The following is a 21473-nucleotide window of genomic DNA, read 5'->3' as shown; positions in this document are numbered from 1 at the left end:
TATTAGAATAGTCCAGAACCAAGTTAATGCTTAGGGTTGTGGAAGTTGTTAGGATTCTGAGGGGAAAAAAACCTGTAGAAACAGGTGCTGTGGTTAGCTATTGCTGAAATGAGCACCTCTGTTGCAACACAGAGGCCAGAGGAGAAGGACAATTCACCAAAAGTTTATGGACATCTTAATATTTGCCTATCAGTTTTGTTATAAGTACAAATTACATTTATTGTACTAATTAAACATCAATTAAGCATCATTCACATTTCTTAGCAGTAAAAAAACCCTGATTCCTAATTGACCTATCAGATTTGTACATTTTTGTTAAATATTAAAACATTTTATTAGATTTTGCATTAATTACATTTCATTACTTTATAGACAATTTCCAAATTCTAACAATAAGCTGAGAAACAGCAGAAGCCAAATCACTTGTGATACTCTTTATATTCTCATTACTGAAGCTGATCAAGTCGGCGTGTGCAGGTCCATGCTGCACCTGCAGCTCTGCAATCATTCTGTAATTGGTTAGCAAGCTTATAAATAACTAAACAGAATCCAATCTTCATGTAGGCCAAACAAAGCAATCACCGGGAAGTGCTTCAAACATTGATGCAAAGCACAGAGTGAAAAAGAAAAGTTGCTACGAAGTAACAAAGTCTGCTTCATGACTTGAGGAGATAAATATACTCTGTATTTACACTGTAATTATAAAACAATAACATGATAATATTTAAGTAAGTCATTTCTTTTAGCTACTGACCTGGACAAGAATATTTGTACCCTGGCATTTTCTGAAAATAAACGAACATTTACCCCAAAAGTGTTTCATTTAAAATCTTTGCTTTGCACCGGAACCAAACCAGTGAGTTGTTAGAATAGTTAAATTGTTATCTATTTTATAAAGATATTTTAACACATCTTGGACAAAAGTATTGGTACCCTTAAGGTTTGTAAGAAATAATTGCATTGATGTAATTGTTTGAGTGGAATGTTGTGATTTAATGTGTTTACAGGTGTTCTGCTATTGTATGACACTGCATATTACACTAAATATAGGTCTGAGAAGATAGAAAGCTAACAGCTAAGCCTGCTTAATGTAGATTACAAGTAGATTACAGGTATCTGATGTTCCTTTTAACACAGTTGCCATTATTATTAAGAATAGGACTGTAGCCAACATTTCTGGACACTTTCACAGGAGAAAAACTGTCCCAAAATCGAACAGACATTGTTTAAATGGTCAAAAAAAGAACAAAAACAAAACTTCAACAAAACTTGAATGAAAATGGGCTCCATGGTGAAATACCTCAGGAGCCTTCATCTACAAACAGGACAAAAAAGTCAGATTGCAAAATGCATATTGCAAACCCCAGTCCTTCTGGGAGAAGTTTTTAAAAAGAAAACAAAGAACACCATGTCTACTGTGAAACATTGAGAAGGCTCGGTGATGTTTTGAGGTTGCTTTGCTGCCTCAAGCACTGGATGCCTTGAATCTGTGCAGGGCCCAAGTCTTCATAAAACTGTTTTATATGACTCTGAAGTTATGAGAAGTATTTGAAGCAGAATGTGTTGAAAAGCTGTGCCTATGACGCAGGTCATGTGTCTTAGAGCAAGATTACACACATCAAAAAGCACAGAAGAATGGTGAAGAAGTAAACATTAGACCATTCTAAAGTGGCCTGCTATGAGCCCTGATCTGAAACCCACTAAATGTTAGTGAAAATAGCTGAAACTTGCAGGTGGACGACTGCATCCCTCGAACTTGAGAGAGCTGAAACAGTTTGTTAAAGAAAACCAGCAGAGAAGTGCATAAGTCACAATTGCTTTGCAGTCATTGCTTTTACATGTTGTCCTACAAAATTAGGTACCAAAATTAGTTAAGGTACCAACAATGTTGTCCTTGTCGTTTTTGTTTGTTTTATAATTTTAAAAATGTTGTCATACATCAAAAGTAAAGTTGTAAAATAAAGAATGAATACAATATAGAATTTAATTGAATTATTTAAAAACTATTTAATTAACTTCTTATTTTCAGAACACTGAGATAAAAAAAAAAAAAAAAATCACATCAGTACCAGCAAATAGTAAATTAGAAAATAAAATTGCTGTGGTTAAAGTCATTGTAGTGTTAAATTAACAAATGCACTGTCTTTAAATAATGCTTACCAAAAGAGTAAGCATGTAAAACTACACTTCAGATCCTTAATACCATTTCATGAATACTGAAAAAAACAGAGATTAGCAGGAAATTAAAATATCAACACATTTTCAAGTCTACACGCAAAATGACAAGCACACAGCACTCACAGTACAACAGCAAAGTTCACACCCCATCAACAAGAACCAACCAGCAGATTTACAAACACCAGCTACCAGCTACCAACAGTGCGAGAACTACACTGCACTCCAATAATACAAATAGAGAAATAGAAAGAGAGTTACAGATCAACAGCACGTCATGCCACTCCACCACAGCAGTACACATGACACCATGGTGGAACTTACAGCCATGTTTCAACCGTTTCCCCCTGACCGACGACATGCGGCTAGTCAACAGGGCGGCCATCTCGAGCTACGTTTGGCCCTGCCTGGGTTTCACATTGATAAGGTACAAAAGAAGAAAAATAAATCCATGGGATGTCTTTTTCTTTATTAATCAATTACTTTCAAAATCTTTAGCCATATCATAACACAATTATGTAAGCCTTGAATGGTAAAGGGGGCTTAAAAGTCAAGTTTCCAGTTATTTACTTTTTTTTCTACTTTGTGTAACATGGTACAACAGAAACATATTAAAATGTTAGTAATTTAATAGAATTTAGCCTGCACGGCTGCACTGGTGAGCTTAAACATACAATTCATACATCGTGTACATTGTTGGGCAGAAATTGTGCCTCTGTTGCTTGTAGTGAGGAGTCCAAACCAAAAGATATTGGAGGTCACTCTAGATTTTGTTTAATTTACTAACATTTGTGCAATTAGTGATACGGCTTTAAAGCAAAAATAGAAACGATGTTTATTGTTGCCTTTTTTAGTCAAAAGCAGAACCAATGGTCCACTATGACAAACAGAAAACTGGTTAATTTTTAGATAAGCCTATTCACCAGTTCACTGTAGCTTTTCAACTAGAAGCCTTAAGCAGAATGTAATTGGTAGGCAAATGCAGGCACAGTTTGGATGATAAGCTAAAGCTTTTGTATATTGAACTCTGACATCACATGTCAGTTGCACAGCCAGTAGCTTTTTAAAGTGTCAATTATTACAGACCATGACTGAAGAAAAATCAGTTTTTACTATGTTACACAAAGTAGAAGAAACTTAGGAGTATACTCATAATACTATTTCACCTTTTCTTTCAGAGCCTCTGTGGAAAAACTGAAGACATTACTAATGGAAATCTGAAATATTAATGATCCAAATCATTAGCACATTCAAACTTTATGTGATGAGTGTTCTGTGAATGTATCATATAACATTTACACATATATATATGAGTTCAGTAGGATGTGTGGATGATATGAACTGTAACACATTGCAATTTAGAATGGTAAAAAATAGTTTAAAAAAAAAACAGTGTTTATATGAGGAGATGAACATAATACACACATTTATATACATACATACAATTTGCTAACAGTGTAAAATACACTTAAGTTTTAGCTTAAGTTTGAAGATTCTCTGTACCCTTGCTATAATTAAACCTCTTAGTACTGGAACTCAGTAACATCTGTCGATAAAGCTTTATCCACTTAAACCCTTCATCATTACACTGAGATAAGCTTATCATAAGAAAATCAGATTGTCATGACAGCTTATGTGACATGAAGAAACCGACATTAACATTTTATGAGAGCTGTTGTGACATAACACCCAACATCAATCGTTATGTCCGTCAATGATAACATATGATATCAGGGATAACATGTTAAAAACATGGTTATTTTAGTGTAATGATGGATTGTTAATGTGCTACCACATTCTCTTTTTTAGAAATTCTAAACTGCAACTGGTGTTATAATGTATTTAACTGTTTTAGTATTGCATCTTCAATTATCTTAATAGGTAATACATATTTTGATAATGTTTATAGGTCCTAAAACTATAAATGTAGTTTTACAAAATCATTGTCTACAGAAATTATTCTATCATTGTTTTAATAATGGTAACAGAAATCACCATACTGTATTTTGTTTTCTTTGTTAATACCCAAAATCTGTTGTTGTTTTTCTACCCATATTCTGGCAAAATTTTGCCTTTTGTTCTAAGACTGGCTAATGGTTATACAGCTAACTAAAAATATATGTTAAAAAAGTTATTTAATTTGTTATAGAAACAATTAGAAAATAGCATGTTAGGAACTCTTTTATATTTTACCTCATTTGAAGTCTACATGTAAACAATTGAAGTAAAAAGGATACATTAATGCACTTATTTCATTTGGTGGCACAACCATCTATTACACTAGCCCACCACTACTGAAATCTGGTTTCTATATATAATGGCAGTCTTGTGATTTCTGCAAATGTTCAGGGACATACAGTGTATCACAAAAGTGAGTACACCCCTCACATTTCTGCAAATATTTCATTATATCTTTTCATGGGACAACACTATAGACATGAAACTTGGATATAACTTAGAGTAGTCAGTGTACAACTTGTATAGCAGTGTAGATTTACTGTCTTCTGAAAATAACTCAACACACAGCCATTAATGTCTAAATAGCTGGCAACATAAGTGAGTACACCCCACAGTGAACATGTCCAAATTGTGCCCAAATGTGTCGTTGTCCCTCCCTGGTGTCATGTGTCAAGGTCCCAGGTGTAAATGGGGAGCAGGGCTGTTAAATTTGGTGTTTTGGGTACAATTCTCTCATACTGGCCACTGGATATTCAACATGGCACCTCATGGCAAAGAACTCTCTGAGGATGTGAGAAATAGAATTGTTGCTCTCCACAAAGATGGCCTGGGCTATAAGAAGATTGCTAACACCCTGAAACTGAGCTACAGCATGGTGGCCAAGGTCATACAGCGGTTTTCCAGGACAGGTTCCACTCGGAACAGGCTTCGCCAGGGTCGACCAAAGAAGTTGAGTCCACGTGTTCGGCGTCATATCCAGAGGTTGGCTTTAAAAAATAGACACATGAGTGCTGCCAGCATCGCTGCAGAGGTTGAAGACGTGGGAGGTCAGCCTGTCAGTGCTCAGACCATACGCCGCACACTGCATCAACTCGGTCTGCATGGTCGTCATCCCAGAAGGAAGCTGACGCACAAGAAAGCCCGCAAACAGTTTGCTGAAGACAAGCAGTCCAAGAACATGGATTACTGGAATGCCATGTGGTCTGACGAGACCAAGATAAACTTGTTTGGCTCAGATGGTGTCCAGCATGTGTGGCGGCGCCCTGGTGAGAAGTACCAAGACAACTGTATCTTGCCTACAGTCAAGCATGGTGGTGGTAGCATCATGGTCTTGGGCTGCATGAGTGTTGCTGGCACTGGGGAGCTGCAGTTCATTGAGGGAAACATGAATTCCAACATGTACTGTGACATTCTGAAACAGAGCATGATCCCCTCCCTTCGAAAACTGGGCCTCATGGCAGTTTTCCAACAGGATAACGACCCCAAACACAACCTCCAAGATGACAACTGCCTTGCTGAGGAAGCTGAAGGTAAAGGTGATGGACTAAACCCAATTGAGCACCTGTGGCGCATCCTCAAGTGGAAGGTGGAGGAGTTCAAGGTGTCTATCATCCACCAGCTCCGTGATGTCATCATGGAGGAGTGGAAGAGGATTCCAGTAGCAACCTGTGCAGCTCTGGTGAATTCCATGCCCAGGAGGGTTAAGGCAGTGCTGGATAATAATGGTGGTCACACAAAATATTGACACTTTGGGCACAATTTGGACATGTTCACTGTGGGGTGTACTCACTTATGTTGCCAGCTATTTAGACATTAATGGCTGTGTGTTGAGTTATTTTCAGAAGACAGTAAATCTACACTGCTATACAAGTTGTACACTGACTACTCTAAGTTATATCCAAGTTTCATGTCTATAGTGTTGTCCCATGAAAAGATATAATGAAATATTTGCAGAAATGTGAGGGGTGTACTCACTTTTGTGATACACTGTACATCTTTGACTTTGTAATAAAATGATAACTGAAGTTGCTGTGCTTGTTTTGTCATTTTATTGGATTTTCCTTTTTGTTCCTTTACAGGAAACCAACAGTAAATCTAAATTTATGTTTTATGTATTTATGTTTAAGTCACAAAAAAGAACAGTTGCAGAAATAATTGAAATCCCAAGCCAGTAAGACATACATGCCACTTATAGATACACTTGTGACATTAACTATAGGTCTTTCATAATAATAATAATAATAAATAAGCACTACATAGATATTTTATAAAACAAAAACAGATGTATTTATGAACCACATCTGAGTATTTGAATCAAAACTTGATTGGTGACATTAGATATTTTGTGCAGTGGTGAATAAACTAATATCATAAAGAGTATCAAAGTCCTTACATTTAATAATATAAAACTGCTATAAAGCACTATTCAAATGTATGTACAACATTAGATTTTTTAGAAGCTTATGGGTCACCACAATGGCCTTAAACTAAATGTCAGTTTTCCACTAATGACACTATTCCAATTCACTCTACAACGTTTACAGCTTTAAATTCAGCTTAATAATTTTCATGCTCAGAGTGGTAATTACACAATTATTACATTGTTACAGAACACTAATGTACACCTTTCACAGCTTAATATATTTATGAAGGCTGTGTATCAAGTAAATCAATAACCGTGTATCAATAAATCTGTGATAAAGGCTCCATGTGGGAACACTTAACACAAAGTTTATCCATTGTTTTATATTACCCCTGTATGTGGACAAAGCAAATTAGGACAAATATTCAGCTTGTGTTTTTATTGCTTTGGAAATTTTTGCATTGTGGGTAAAAAATAATTATAGGTGTAACACTGTAAAATGCCCTTGGTATTTAGTCTGAGAGCTGTAAAAGCAATCAGTCATAATTAAATGTTTCAGTGTCAGTGTTTCTCATTATTCTATTACATTGTATTTTACTGCATTTTACATTAAAAATACATTTAAAAAATATTAAAACATTCAGAACTTTTTATTGCAGTTATATAACATAGAGAGTTTATTTGAGTTTGAAGAAGGCTGTTTCCTTTGCCAGCATGATTGTGCTCCTGTGCACAAAGCTAGGAGCAAAAAGACATGGTTTAATTGTTTGGTGTGGAGGAATTTTGGTGATCTGAACAGAGGCCTAATCTCAACCCCATTAAACATCGTTAAACATTTACCTTTGTAATGAATTGGAACATGATTGCAAGCATAGGCTTCTCATCTAGCATTAGTTTCTTCATTATAAAAAGCCTTATCAAAAGAGTGGAGTCTGTTATAGCTGTTATAACTTAAGTTCCTCCACATCAAACTCATCAAACAATGTCTTTAAGGACATTGTTTGTTCACACTGGCACAATTATTCTAAAACAAAAAGGGGTCCATTCACAAACTAGTCAACTAATTGTCTGTGGGATGTCTATATACTTTTGACCTTTCAGTTTATTTCCTAATGTAATTCTGTTTGTTTTCCATGCCACATAATTAAAGAAATGGGCCAGAAACTGGTGACAGTTCTCACCTGGTAGTGGATGTTGGCACAATCAGTAAGGGCGGTTGGCATCTTTTGGCCTCTTTAACTGGACCTTAAGCCTCTTCATGCCAATCTGGAAACCATTCATGGCCTGAATGGCAGCTTGGGCACTGGATGGGTTATCAAAGCTTACAAAGCCTGAATAAAGAGAGAAGTAAAAAAAGAAAAAGCTTGTTTTAAAAATGTAATTAATTTGCTTGGAATTTGCTTTGTTCAATCTTATCAGATAAATTGCACACACACTAAACTAGAGCCAGCAACAGAAGGATAGATGGTTTTTGGACTCTTTGGGCTGCCATACCGTCTCCGTTCTTGTTAACATTCTTGTTACAAGCTCTCTGAGTTATCACTCGTGTGTCAAGGCAAAATGATCCTGCAGCTCTTCTGGACTTTTCTTATCGCCACTCTACTGGTGGACCAGCCAAATTTGCTGCCCTCCAGCTGATTCAATCACCTGGCTATAGTTCGGATTTAATTTCTTGGGAGAGGCTGTGTTTTTGTCAGACCAGCCAGAGATAAGACTGCAGCTTTTACAAACCTTTTAACAGAGCCAAGCCTGTCAGACAACTTCTAACCTCTTTCATAAATCTCCCTCATGGCTGTCCTGCTAATCCAGACCAACCCCTGCCAGCAGCCGTCAGAGGTGACAAAGCTAAAGACAAGATGACTGGATGGAAGGGTACTAAATTGTACAGCCCGTGAGCCCTGTAAATCCTAGCGCCTGACTTTCTGCTATGTTTTATAGGAATCTGTGCACTTTACAAGGCCTGCTTCTTTCAAGACAGACACTAAATATACTTTAAAGGAGCGGTTGAACAGTTGATGGTGGAGGGTAGTTCTTAGTTCTTAGTATATTTTTATGTATTTACATGCCTGAGTCAAACTTAAAAAGAAATCAGTTAAACCAGCAAATTGTGAATGCACGATACTCAGATAGGCTGTGGAATTCAAACAATGCTTGACTGGTATAGGGGGTGCAATGTGTGTCATGCAAACATTTTCTGTACTAACATACCACCACCACTGGTCTTCACACGTTAGAGTAGTTACATGCATTAATATCTTTTATGCCAAATTTTGACCCCACCATTTGCATGTTCTGACAAAAACAAGATTCATAAAACAAAAGCTCTTTTACAATTGTTAACTATTTGATTTTTGGTGAACCTGTGCCCACTGTAGCCTTAGTAATACTTTTCTAGGCTGACAAGAATGAAACCTAATGTAATTATTTGCTGACGTGACTAATCAGCCTGGTCTGGTGTTGTGATTTCCAAGATGTTTTTTTCTGCTTTGCACAATTGTAAGAAAATTATCATTTGATATACCGTAGACCCACATTTTGTCCATGATTTTTTACCGCGACCCAGGAAACACAAACAATGCATCAAAATGAAACAAAACAAATTATACTTAATTATAATTATAATAATTATACCTATATTATTCATGCATTTTCTCCCATTTCCATTTTCTCCCAATTTTAGTGGTCAATTTGTCTTCCACTGCTGGGGGATCCCTGATTGCAGTCGAAGTGGGTATACTGCTGCTCACGCCTCTTCCAACCCACGCGCAGCCCTTAGAGGAACCCTTTTTCACCTATGCACTCTGCACGGGTGCCTCTCTATCTGCCAATCAGGGTCCTTACACAGCGTTTGAAAACCCCACCCATGTAGTCTGGCCATCCTGCTTTAGCAGAACCGTGTCTGCTGCAGGCACTGCCAATTATGCCCGCTAGATGGTGCCCAGCCGACCAGTGGCAACGCCGAGTTTCGAAATGAGGAGTCCAGAATCTCGGCGCTGGTGTGCAAGCAGAAAATCCCACTGCGCCACCTGGGTGCCCGAAATATACTTAATTCATAAAAATGGTGGCAATCTGGTCCCACTGTGGTTTATACAAAGTTTTTATCACAAGTTTATTTCGTATTTTGTGCCTGTTAAAATTTGTTGATTTAATTATTATTACTTTTTCATTGTGACCCATTTTTCTGTCTGGTGATGCACCCAAGGGTTGCAACCCAGGGTTTGAAAATTCCCGCTGTAGCCTACCTGTCAGATATAACCAGTGTGGCCATTGTATTCTGACTGTGTGTGAAAACTCCAGCCAATCAAGAGTTTAAAAAAAACCTCAAATCAGTCTGTTTGCCACCATCATCTATGTCACAGTCACTTATATCACATTTAATTAATTCTAATGTTTGATTGGACCATTTACAAAAGCTCTATAACAGCATTTTATGACCTGGGAGGGTCTCTCACTACATGACATTTAAGACATGACTGAGGATTTACTTCATTCAGACACAGAAACATTTGTGAGCTTTGGTTACTGAGTCCTGGCTCACAGTCAGTATTGCAATTCATTCCAAAGGTGTTGGATGGGGTTGAAATTAAAGCTTAGAGCAGATTAATCCTTCTCTTCAACAAGAAAATGATTTTATTGTGAATCTGGCACAGGGGCACTGTCATATTTCACTGAAATAGTAAAAGTTTGCTGTAAGCACTTAACTTTGACTAAGGGGCTAGGCACTAACACCAAAAATAACACTATACCATTGCACCATACCATTATGGTGATCAGTTGTATCCTTCAGCTTGTCACATGATGAATCATACATTATCAATACATCTTCAGTCCAATGGCAGCATGCTTAACCAGCTGTTTTTGCTCCAAGACATATTCATGTTCGAATAAGCACATGTAGAGTTGACTAAAGCAGCTCTGTAATGTAATGGACTATGCTGAGTGATTCTAACAGTCTTAACAATCTATTTTCCTTCTGGTTATAATCCTGCTAAATGAGACAGGCGTTGATCAGTGTTAAATATTGAGTGAATAATCACTGTGGATTAAAAAACACAACATCTCAAAAGAAAAGATCTACCAGGTAATTTAGATACGCCGACTAGGCATAACATTATGACCACTGACAGGTGAAGTGAATAACACTGATTATCTCTTCATCACGGCACCTGTTAGTGGGTGGGATATATTAGGCAGCAAGTGAACATTTTATCCTTAAATTTGATGTGTGACAAGCATAAGGATTTGAGACAAGGGCCAAATTGTGATGGCTAGACGACTGGGTCAGAGCATCATCAAAACTGCAGCTCTTGTGGGGGGTTCCCGGTCTGCAGTGGTCAGTATCCATCAAAAGTGGTCCAAGGAAGGAACAGTGGTAAACCGGCGACAGGGTCATGGGCGGCCATAGCTCATTGATGTACATAGGAAGCAAAGGCTGGCAACAGAAAAGCTACTGTAGCTCAAATTGCTGAAGGAGTTAATGCTGGTTCTGATAGAAAGGTGTCAGAATACACAGTGCATAACAGTTTGTTGCGCATGGGGCTGCATAGCCACAGACCAGTCAGGGTGCCCATGCTGACCCCTGTCCACCACCGAAAGCCACGGAGCAATGGAAGAAGATGGCCTGGTCTGATGAATCATGTTTTATTTTGCATCACGTGGATGGCCGGGTGCGTGTGTGTCGCTTACCGGTAGAACACATGGCACCAGGATGCACTATGGGATAAAGGCAAGCTGGCGGAGGCAGTGTGATGCTTTGGGCAATGTTCTGCTGGGAAACCTTGGGTCCTGCCATCCATGCAGATGTTACTTTGACACGTACCACCTAATTAAGAATTGTTGCAGATCATGAACACCCTTTCATGGAAATGGTATTCCCTGATGGCTGTGGCCTCTTTCAGCAGGATAATGTGCCCTGCCACAAAGCAAAAATGGTTCAGGAATGGTTTGAGGAGCACAACGAATTTGAGGTGTTGACTTGGCCTCTAAATCCAATCGAGCATCTGTGGGATGTGCTGGACAAACAAGTCCGATCCATGGAGGCCCCACCTCACAACTTAGAGGAGTTAAAGGATCTGCTGCTAACATCTTGGTGCCAGATACCACAGCATACCTTCAGGGGTCTAGTGGAGTCCATGCCTCGACGGGTCAGGGCTGTTTTGGCAGCAAAAGGGGGACCAACACAATATTAGGAAGGTGGTCATATTGTTATGCCTAATTGGTGTATCTACTGTAACTACTGTTACTTAGGCTTTTTTATCCTTTGTCTGTGCAGTTTAACCAGTATCCTGGACTGACCTGTGTTATGGACTGAATATCTAGAGCCATATCTAGTTAATGCTGTGCATTCTTTCACTAAAAAGAAACTTCTACCTCTGGAGAGACGATTGCATTTTCATTTCACAACCATTTTCAGGGCATAAATGTGTTTACACAATTGAACAAAAGCATTACATGTATATACATTTATATTAGTCATGGTGCTTCAAAGCTAAATGAAGAGCTATATATTTGCATTATTTCTCATAGATTTTCCTCATCATTCAATAAACTGAAATGGTGTGTTTCAATCAGAGCAGAAAGAAGCTGCAGGATATGTACAATTTTAATTTCACAGCATCTTAATCTAATTTGTTGCTGGCTTTGGAGGAGACTAAAAAATATGAACAAGTGGTGGTTTATCATTCATGTGGACAGAGATAAAAATAAACCTCATTATAAAGACATGCACTGATATGCACTGATAAATTTTAACCCCCTCTCCCCCCAAAAAAGAGATTTATTTATTAAAAAAGATTTATTTAGCAGAATCATAGATGTAATCTCAAGTTGACACCACTTATGTTGGAGGTTAGTGGGTTTGGCTTCAGTGCATGTCTTCAGCCTGCTACTGTCATCAGATGTCACCTTACCATCAAGTCAACTTGTCAGATTGCAGCTTTTGTTTGTTTGTTTGTTTATTAGGATTTTAACGTCATGTTTTACACTTTGGTTACATTTATGACAGGAACCGTAGTTACTCATTACACACAAGGGTCATCAGTTCACAAGGTTATATTGAACACAGTCATGGACAATTTAGTGTCTCCAATTCACCTCACTTGCATGTCTTTGGACTGTGGGAGGAAACCAGAGCACCCGGAGGAAACCCGCACAGACACAGGTAGAACAAGCACAGAAAGAACCCGGACTGCCCCACCTGGGGATCGACCCCGGGACCTTCTTGCTGTGAGCCGACAGTGCTACCCACTTGGCCACCGTGCCGCCCCGGATTGCAGCTTTTACAATTAATTGTAATTGCTACAATTTAAAACAAACCCAAATCTAAGCAAATAAATCCTACCTACCTGCCTATTTAATTTGTGTTGAAATGTGAAGCCTTAGATTAAAGAAACCCATTTGTCAGCTTCTGCTGTTGCTAGAAAACATGTGGGTCCAGCTATAAATTCTCAATGAGCCAGAGCAAATGAATTAAATTAAAGACCAAATTCAAATAAAATGTATTGCAGCTTGTGTGATAAAGCAATTTGTTATTTGTACAGAGGATTTGCATTGTGCTTAAAAAAAAATAACGTTTAAGAAAAATGGTTCGCTACTGCTAAAGATGCATATCTGTACACAATAACACATTGTCTGTTCTTGATTGCATCTTGGTATTAAAAAATCTTGAACATTTTACAATTTAGGCATTTAGCAGACGCCTTTAACCAAAGCGACTTACATTACAGTTACAGTGGACAGTCTGAGCAATTGAGGGTTAAGAGCCTTGCTCAAGGGACCAACAGCAACAACCTGGCAGTGGTGGGGCTTGAACTTGCTTTAAAGACTAGGTTTCTATTGATAAACAGCTGTTTCTTAAATCTAGACCCAGAGGCCCACTACCCTTGCAAAGGTTTGAGTGTTCTCAGCTACCACCATACAAACTAATTAACAAGCTGTTCTTTGGTGAAGTTAGCAGTTTTGAAAGAAGGAAAAACTTTGTATCTAGGATAGTGGGCCTTCAAAAAAGGCATTGGTTAGCTCTGACCTTAGGGCGCATTTACATGAGAACCTCGGCACATATTGCTGCTTTGCTCAGCGCTTCGCTTGAGCGTTGCAGTAAAAAGTCATCAAAGTGACCACGACACAAATCTGCATTTGTGTAAAATAACTGTCAAATCCATTTTGAAAGCATCCACATACATCTATGTTTAGCTGGATTTTCCATCTGTTTCACTTTTAAACTTGTGTTATAGCTTGGGGTGCTGAGCATTGTTGAGTATCAGCTTTTCCCAGAGAGTCTAAAATGCTAATTGTTAAAAAAGCTTAACGTGGTTTATTGTACTAAAAGAACAACATAGGAACACTAAAATTCTTTTAATTATTACTGCTCATAAGTTCACTCCTCTAATGAAAATTCTTGCTTGCTTTTAGTAAAAATAAGTTTTGTTCATGTTTAGAGTTGTTCGTATGGCCTTAGTCATTTTTACCACGTCATATCAAACAGTTCGTCTCATTGGAGGCGTTTCGAAGAAGTCAGCGGCAAAGTGGGTCAAAGTTCAATATGAAATTCAGGTGAACTTTGAGCCCTGCGGCAAGTGCAAAAATTGCAAGCCCAATGCGACAAAAGTGCACAGTGTGTGTCGCTTAGGAAAGCACAGGGCAAGCTAAGCAGCACCGCCTCACTTCATAGGAATCAATGGCACAGTCAGCGCAAAAGCGGTTTTGCCGCTTCTCATGTGAATGCACCCTTGTGAGTGGCAGAAATGTTCTTTGCAGTCTTACTAATAAATCAGTATTTAGCTTACATTAAGAACCCCTTCTGCCTGAAAGCATAGAATCAAACAAAAAGTTACCAGAAAATCAGTTTTTGATGTTCAAGTCAATCAGTTCAGGTTATCATAATGCTGTGGTCCACAATTATTTTTTCTTTAACTATTTAATTTCTTTAACGTTGTGGTAGGTATTTCGGGAAGACCTTTTTTTGTTTTAGTGTGACAATATTGCTGCAAACAAAGCATTTTATATAGACAGTGTTTTACTAGTGTGTCTTGACCTCTGTTTCACCCAACACCTTTGAAAGGAATCAGAATGTTGAGTGCAACATCCTGCACTGCTTGACCTTACTAATTCTCCTGTGGCTAAATAAAAAGCTCATGTTCAAACATCTAGTGACAAGCCTTCCCAGATGAGTGAAGGCCAGAATAAAAAGAACACCAACCTTTTGATAATGACACTGTATGGATACTTTTGGCTATGCAATGTTTGTAGTGACTGATCTCTGATGATATGTTAATTTTGTTTGTTTAAAAATCAACAATACAGTTTTTTTTATTTTTTATCTCTATTGCATTCCACCCCACTCTAAGCCAACCTACGCCCATGGGTATCGGCCGCACTGGCAAGAAGGGCTATGCTTTTCTAAGCCTGGAAATCTGGAGAGAGAAAGAAATTTGCAAGCAATCATTAAGTATCAGAAAATTTGTTACAAAATTTGTTGCTTAGAGCTCTTGATTCTTCTGAGGTTTAATATCCTATAAAGCCTTGCTGATGAGCAGAATCCAGGGGAACTGCTCACTCAAATGTGACGCCACTTTTCCAACGTTAATTGCAAATTGATTAGTAGAGACATGGGAAATAAGAAGAGGAGAAAAAAACCTAATCATGGCAAGGCAAGTGAGGCATGAGAAGATTTCCAAAGGTGCCAAGCGACAATACTCCTTTCTTTCTTTTTTTTTTGATGAGCATCAGGGGTACTCACCAAAACATTTGCTCTGATTGGTGGCCCGGTCCACAAAGACTTTGGCAGAGATGACATTGCCAAAGGGCAGAAACATCTGCATGAGCTCAGCGTCCCCGAACTCCTGCGGTAGGTGATAAATAAACAGATTACAGCCCTCTGGCCCTGTAGGAAGAGATACAGAAAAACTGTCAAAGTACATGAATTGAGAAACAAAATATGCATCACATAAGGTGTAGTTTGCCTTGTAATTAGACTGGCACATTGTCCAGAGTATGCTTCTACTTGTGCCCAGTGTTTCAGAAATGTGCTCTGGACCCATCACAACCCTAATCAGTAATCACTGAAATAAATGGTGCAGGACTTTAAATAAAATTAAACCTTTTCTTCGGGTAAATAGTCATGTGACCACAATAGCAAGAAATGTATGTGCAATGGCAAGTTCCATCTGAAGTAGTGTTAAACACGATTATTATTTCCAACTCTGAAGGCCTACTGCCAAATAAATGTGCACCTACACACATACACAGGCACACATACATTCACCTATAGGGCAATTCAGTGTCTCCAATTAACCTGACTGCATGTTTTTGGACTGTGGGAGGAAACCAACGCAGACATGGGGAGAACATGCAAACTCCACACAGAAAGGACCCTGACCATGCCGCCTGGGGATCGAACCCAGGACCTTCTTGTTGGGAGGCGACAGTGCTACCCACCGAGCCACCCCCTGATCAAGTTCATAAGCTAATTTAAAAGTCCCTCAAAACATGTTTTGAACGGTTGAGCAAAGTTAAAACTGCAGGAAAGTTCAGTCCTGCTCAAACTGCAGCAGTTAGTGATGATGATGATCCTTGAATCAACACGTGCTGAATTCAGTTACATCAGATCTACTGATTTTTATTGATGCATGATGTATAATGTATGATAAATTAAACCCACCCTCACTAACCATGTAATCAGGAGTAAAAACACCTGTTCCAACCATCAACATTTGTTCTAACAGGTTTTCAGTGATTTGCATTCTTACGATTGTTTACTTGTATACTAGAGTAAAGAAACGTTTACTAAGAATAAAATAAAATTCACTCTGCTAAATGCTAGAAATGTAAATAATTTATAGATTATTTGTTTGTTTTTATTCATTAATACATTTTATTTTCATTTAATCAGTCACTTAGTTACAAATAACACCAGAAGATTCAGTTGGTACTTTATACAAACATGCAGAATTAACAGTAAATGTCCATTTTAGAAAAAAAAAATGTCTATACATTACATTGTCTGTAAAACTCAATTGCCAAAAGTATTTAGACACCTGACCAGAATAATTTTAAAACAAATAGTATACAGAGTGACCTCTGTGTGATCTTTTTATCTGTAACAACTGAAACAACCACTCCTCTGAGAAGGTTTTGAAGTACGTCTGTGGGAATTTGTGCCTATCGAGTCAAAGGAGCATTTGTATGGCTGGGCACTGACGTTGATCATTAAAGCCTTAATTAATGTTCCAGTTCATTCCAAAGCTGTTCAGTGGGTCTTTACAGATCTTGCGTTGTGTGCAGGGGCATAGTCATGCTTGAACTTGTAAGAGCCTTCCCTAACTGTTGCTGCGAAGTTGGAAGTCAATAAATCCCTTTATATAACTGATTTGTTATATTTGTTAGCAACTGTTGTAGCTGAAACACATTAATTGGTAAAAATAAGCAGGAGTGTCTGAATACTTTTGTCCATATAGTGTTTAATAAATGAAATTGTTTTGCTTAATATGTTACAACAACAATGAAATTCCACCAGCCGTCTCACAGCCTGGATACTACCTGATTTAAGTGATGTCTACCAAAATGAGCCCCAGCCCTAGCCCCTAGTTTAAAGTAATCTAAAACTGATACAAAACGAGTAGTGATGGAAACAGTCATGTAAACAGTACTGATCATGTTAATCTGTTGCCATAAAAGTTTTAGTTTAAAATACTGCTTATATCTCTGGTGATGAAAGTTACACAGGTGTTCCATTAAGCGTACATCCTAAAACACTCAAAATCTTCTGCTACTCCACTGTCACTTTCCTCCTCTGCTAATTCTGACTCGTGAACATACAGGCAGAACTGGGCAATTATCACCTTTTTATCAGAGCTGGGCGTGGCGGCTCTTACCTTCACGCTGTTGCTGGGGAATGATGGTGGGTTGCTGGGGAAACGCTTGGCTGATTGGCGCATAGGCGGCAGGATAGGCTGCTGTTGCGGGGAGAGACAAGAAGAGATAAGAGAATGAGAGAGAGAAAGAGAGAGAAGCGAAAGCAGAGGGAATTCACATTGGTAAATCCAGATTTCACACAACAACTCAAATCATTATGGCACTGTTTCATCATCCAGATGCTGAATAAATAAGGTGAGTTATGGTTCAGACCTGGCCAACCAAATTTTTACCATGGTTCTACGCCTGGCAAGAATAAACTGCTTAAAAGAAGCTTTTATAGAAGCCGTCCTTACATAAGAACTGCAGATGTGACTAAGACCCGGCATTAAGTGCTTACCTAGTAAATAAGCTTTCATTTAAATCACTGTCTTGGACCTGATTCTAAACACTAAACAGCTGAAGTTTTACTCTGCAGAGTTTAAATCAAGCCCATGCAAAACTGTAAAGGATCAAAAATAAAAACCCAGATAATCTTGGTTATGATTACTTCCAAAAGCTGAATTAAATTCATCTCAATGTCTAAAAAAAAATCACTCTCATGTCTGCATGATTAATCCTCATGTGCTGATCATATCCCTCGCAGTGGTTTTTATTCTTATATTTTGACCTGAGTACATTCGGAGTATTAAAGCGTGTGCCCATTCACCGACTTTTCATCCCAAATGTGTTGATGTCAGGGCTCTGTGTGGGGCACTGTAGTCTCTCCACACTAAACTTGTTCAGGCATTTCTTTATTGTATTCTCTTTGTGTATACACCGATCAGGCATAACATTATGACCACTTTTCTAACTGACTGGTCTGCGGATGTGCAGCAACATACACAACAAACTGTGATGCACTGTGTATTCTGGCACCTTTCTATCAGAACCAGCATTAACTTCTTCAGCAATTTGAACTACAGTAGCTCATCTGTTGGATCGGACCACACGGCCAGCCTTCACTCCCCACGTGCATCAATGAGCCTTGGCTGCCCATGACCCTGTCACCGGTTTACCACTGTTCCTTCCTTGGACCACTTTTAGTACATACTGACCACTGCAGAGCGGGAACACCCCACACATTTTTCCTGCTTGTAACACATCGACTTTGAGGATAAAATGTTTACTTGCTGCCTAATGTATTCCACCCACTAACATGTGCCGTGATGATGAGATAATCAGTGTTATTCACTTCACCTGTCAGGGGTCATAATGTTATGCTTCATCAGTGTATGAGTACAATCATGATGGAAGGACCTTCCCCAGATTTTTGTGACAACGAATTTGATTTTAGCAATAGGTGTGATTAAAATGCCTGATTTCAACCATTAGGTGGTATGTAATACACTTTTTATTTAATTTCAGTTTATTTTTATTAACTGCTTATACTGGTCATGGATGCAGCAGGTGCAAAACACCAGACAGTTTCTTGTGTTTCTCAGTTTCCTGTTTTTCAGCTAAAGATTGTGTCCTGAATGTCCTTATTACCACAGAACCTATTCAAATCAAGCTGGTTTTACGTGTTAAAAATCATACAAAATTCTCTTGTGATCGAGCTGAAGTGTCACTTTAAGCACACTCTTTGTAGCTGAAGAATACAGAGAACAAGGATGTAACAGAAAGAAAGAAGCACCTGCATAGTGTTGTACACCGGCATATGCTTGCTGAAGATGGTCGGTCACTGTCGGACTTTGTGCTGTATGTAAATGTACAAAGAGAGAGAGAAGATTTAGAATAAAAAGAGAAACTGAGAGACAGATGCATGAAAGGAATGAGTAACAATGCTTGAGAAAGTCACTGGGTTTGATGGTATTGGAAGTGGGATAGCTAAAGAAAATAATTATAAAGAGGGGTTAGATCTTACGTTCTAACAAAAACATCCTTCTACCCGGCTTTTAATCCTGTCCTACCTGGATAAGGGTGAATTCCATTGGTGTAGATGGGTTCAGAGGCTGGCTGGCCATTGCTCTGTGGTGGTAGGGCACTAAAGCCGTTCACTCCGATGGGGGCAGCAATGCTGGGCACTGCTGTGGCACTGATGCCTGGAGGTGTGCTGGTGCCTAAAACAAGGAAATTATTATCAGTTACAGTTACACACCATTTCAAACCATATACAAGATGAAGACAAGGTAATTCAAGATGAAGTTCAATTCTATGCATCTTGTTTCTCCTGTTTATGTCAAATTTATTTACATTTACGGCATTTAGCAGATGCTTTTATCCAAAGCGACTTACAATTATGACTGAACACGATTTTGAGCAATTGAGGGTTAAGGGCCTTGCTCAGGGACCCCAAATTGGCAACTTTGGTGGTGGCAGGGCTTGAACCGGCAACCTTCTGATTACTAGTCCAGTACCTTAACCACTGAGCTATCACTGCCTTCCTACCACTGCCAGACTTACAGTACTGTGACAGTACATTGTCTAAGCAATTGAGGGTTAAGGGCCTTGCTCAAGGGCCCAACAGTAGTAACCTGGCAGTGGTGAGGCTTAAACCAGTGACCTTTGGAGTACTAGTCCAGTACCTTAACCAGTAGGCTATAACTGCCCTCAAAAGAGCATATTTACATTTACGGCATTTAGCAGACGCCTTTATCCAAAGCGACTTACATTACATTTACAGTATACAGTCTGAGCAAATGAGGGTTAAGGGCCTTGCTCAAGGGCCCAACAGCAGCAAACTGGCAGTGGTGGGGTTCGAACCAGCGACTTTCTGATTACTAGCCCAGTACCTGAACCACTAGGCTACAGCTTGCCATTGAATACTTTATGTTTTATTTTTTTCTTACCTTAGGCTTACATTTTGTAGCAAACATTTTTATTTATTTAATAAGTACATTAATAATAATAATAATAATCAAAAGCATCAAAGGTCGCTTAATATTAAAACCATTTAATATTGGTTTTAATATTGGTCTTGCCTTTTACACACAAAGATTTTTTCAGATTCTTTAAATCTTTTAATAATGTTATGGACTGTAGATGGTGAATTCACTAAATTCATTGCAATCATACATTAACAAACATAAATTTTTTAGGCAAATCCTGATCCATCCTTGTCTGTAGACTACAGCTATGATTATTTTTCCTTTCGTACCCAAGCATATTTTGTTAATGAAAGCAACAACTTTGATAAAACAAACTTGATAAGGTAAAGCTCCATGACTGTGTTTAACATTAAACTTGTAAATTAATGAATCTTGTGTAACGGATAACTACCTGTTCCATCATGAATGCAACCAAAGCGTAAAAAACATGACGTTTAAATCAATAAATAAATAAGGTAAAGCATTACATATCTATTACATATATAGTATATTAAATAATTTAACCACTATTGCTGTTTACATTTACATAAAATGACTACCAAAACCACAGAGGTCTAAGATAACGGAGTAATTGTAATACACACACAAACAACACGTTGATGTAAAATAAGTTTGACTTATATCATGATTCAACATGTGGCACTAATTTGTCAGAAACAACAGACATTAGTGAAGCTTTAATCCTAGTTTCTTACAGAGTAAAACGTTACAGCAACTAATCCAACAACAACTACAAAAATCACTTACATTTACATAAATAAAGTTTGTGTTGTTGCAGATGTCAAGCTTGTTATTGTTATTATTATATATTATTATTATTTTTTATTTTTAATAGAAACCCTGAAGCAGGTTTAAAACACACCTTTTTGTTCACCCTTGAAGCAAAAGTACACAAGGTGTTTCAGTAATGGAATAACAGGTTTTCAATTTACTTTTGTGTGTAAACTGAAAATATCATCACTGTTAGGGATTACAGCTAACCTGCAACCAGAGATGGGGACTCCGAGTAGCACGTAAGTCGCGTACACAGCGACTTTAGGTTTGACTCGGACTCGTTTTAAATGACTCGGACTCGACTCGTAAACAATTACTCGTAAACAAACAAGTCCCTAGCGAAAGCATGTGTTAACATTAGTCACAATTATATATATATATATATATATATATATATACTGTATATATATATATTTTACAACTATTATCATTATACATTTTCTGCTCTTTAATAACGCTTCGGCCGTCTTAACCCGCAACGC

At 38.2% G+C, this 21473-nt stretch overlaps 1 protein-coding gene across 9 annotated transcripts in view; it reads right to left on the bottom strand.

Annotated features, from left to right (window-relative positions):
• The window catches only part of celf6 (CUGBP Elav-like family member 6), a 237279-nt gene that overhangs the window by 4581 nt on the left and 211225 nt on the right, over nt 1-21473 (bottom strand). For 4 of the 9 annotated variants that reach the window (XM_063005170.1, XM_063005175.1, XM_063005173.1 and 1 more), the window contains 5 exons: nt 19300-19449; nt 19023-19085; nt 17368-17448; nt 15234-15377; nt 7678-7827 (listed from right to left, as the gene is read on the bottom strand). In XM_063005170.1, the coding sequence (XP_062861240.1) occupies nt 7700-7827; nt 15234-15377; nt 17368-17448; nt 19023-19085; nt 19300-19449 (566 nt within the window). In that variant the 3' untranslated portion in view covers nt 7678-7699. Of the gene's footprint in view, nt 1-2508; nt 2583-7155; nt 7235-7677; nt 7828-15233; nt 15378-16810; nt 16892-17367; nt 17449-19022; nt 19086-19299; nt 19450-21473 lie in introns of those variants that run through there. The other 5 variants (XM_063005172.1, XM_063005171.1, XM_063005176.1 and 2 more) reach the window with 5 other exon arrangements.

This window comes from Trichomycterus rosablanca, chromosome 11, assembly GCF_030014385.1.
Source record: "Trichomycterus rosablanca isolate fTriRos1 chromosome 11, fTriRos1.hap1, whole genome shotgun sequence".
Lineage (NCBI taxonomy): Eukaryota > Metazoa > Chordata > Actinopteri > Siluriformes > Trichomycteridae > Trichomycterus > Trichomycterus rosablanca.
The sequence above is the reverse complement of the archived record's forward strand: the minus strand, read 5'-3'. Positions and strand labels throughout refer to the sequence as shown.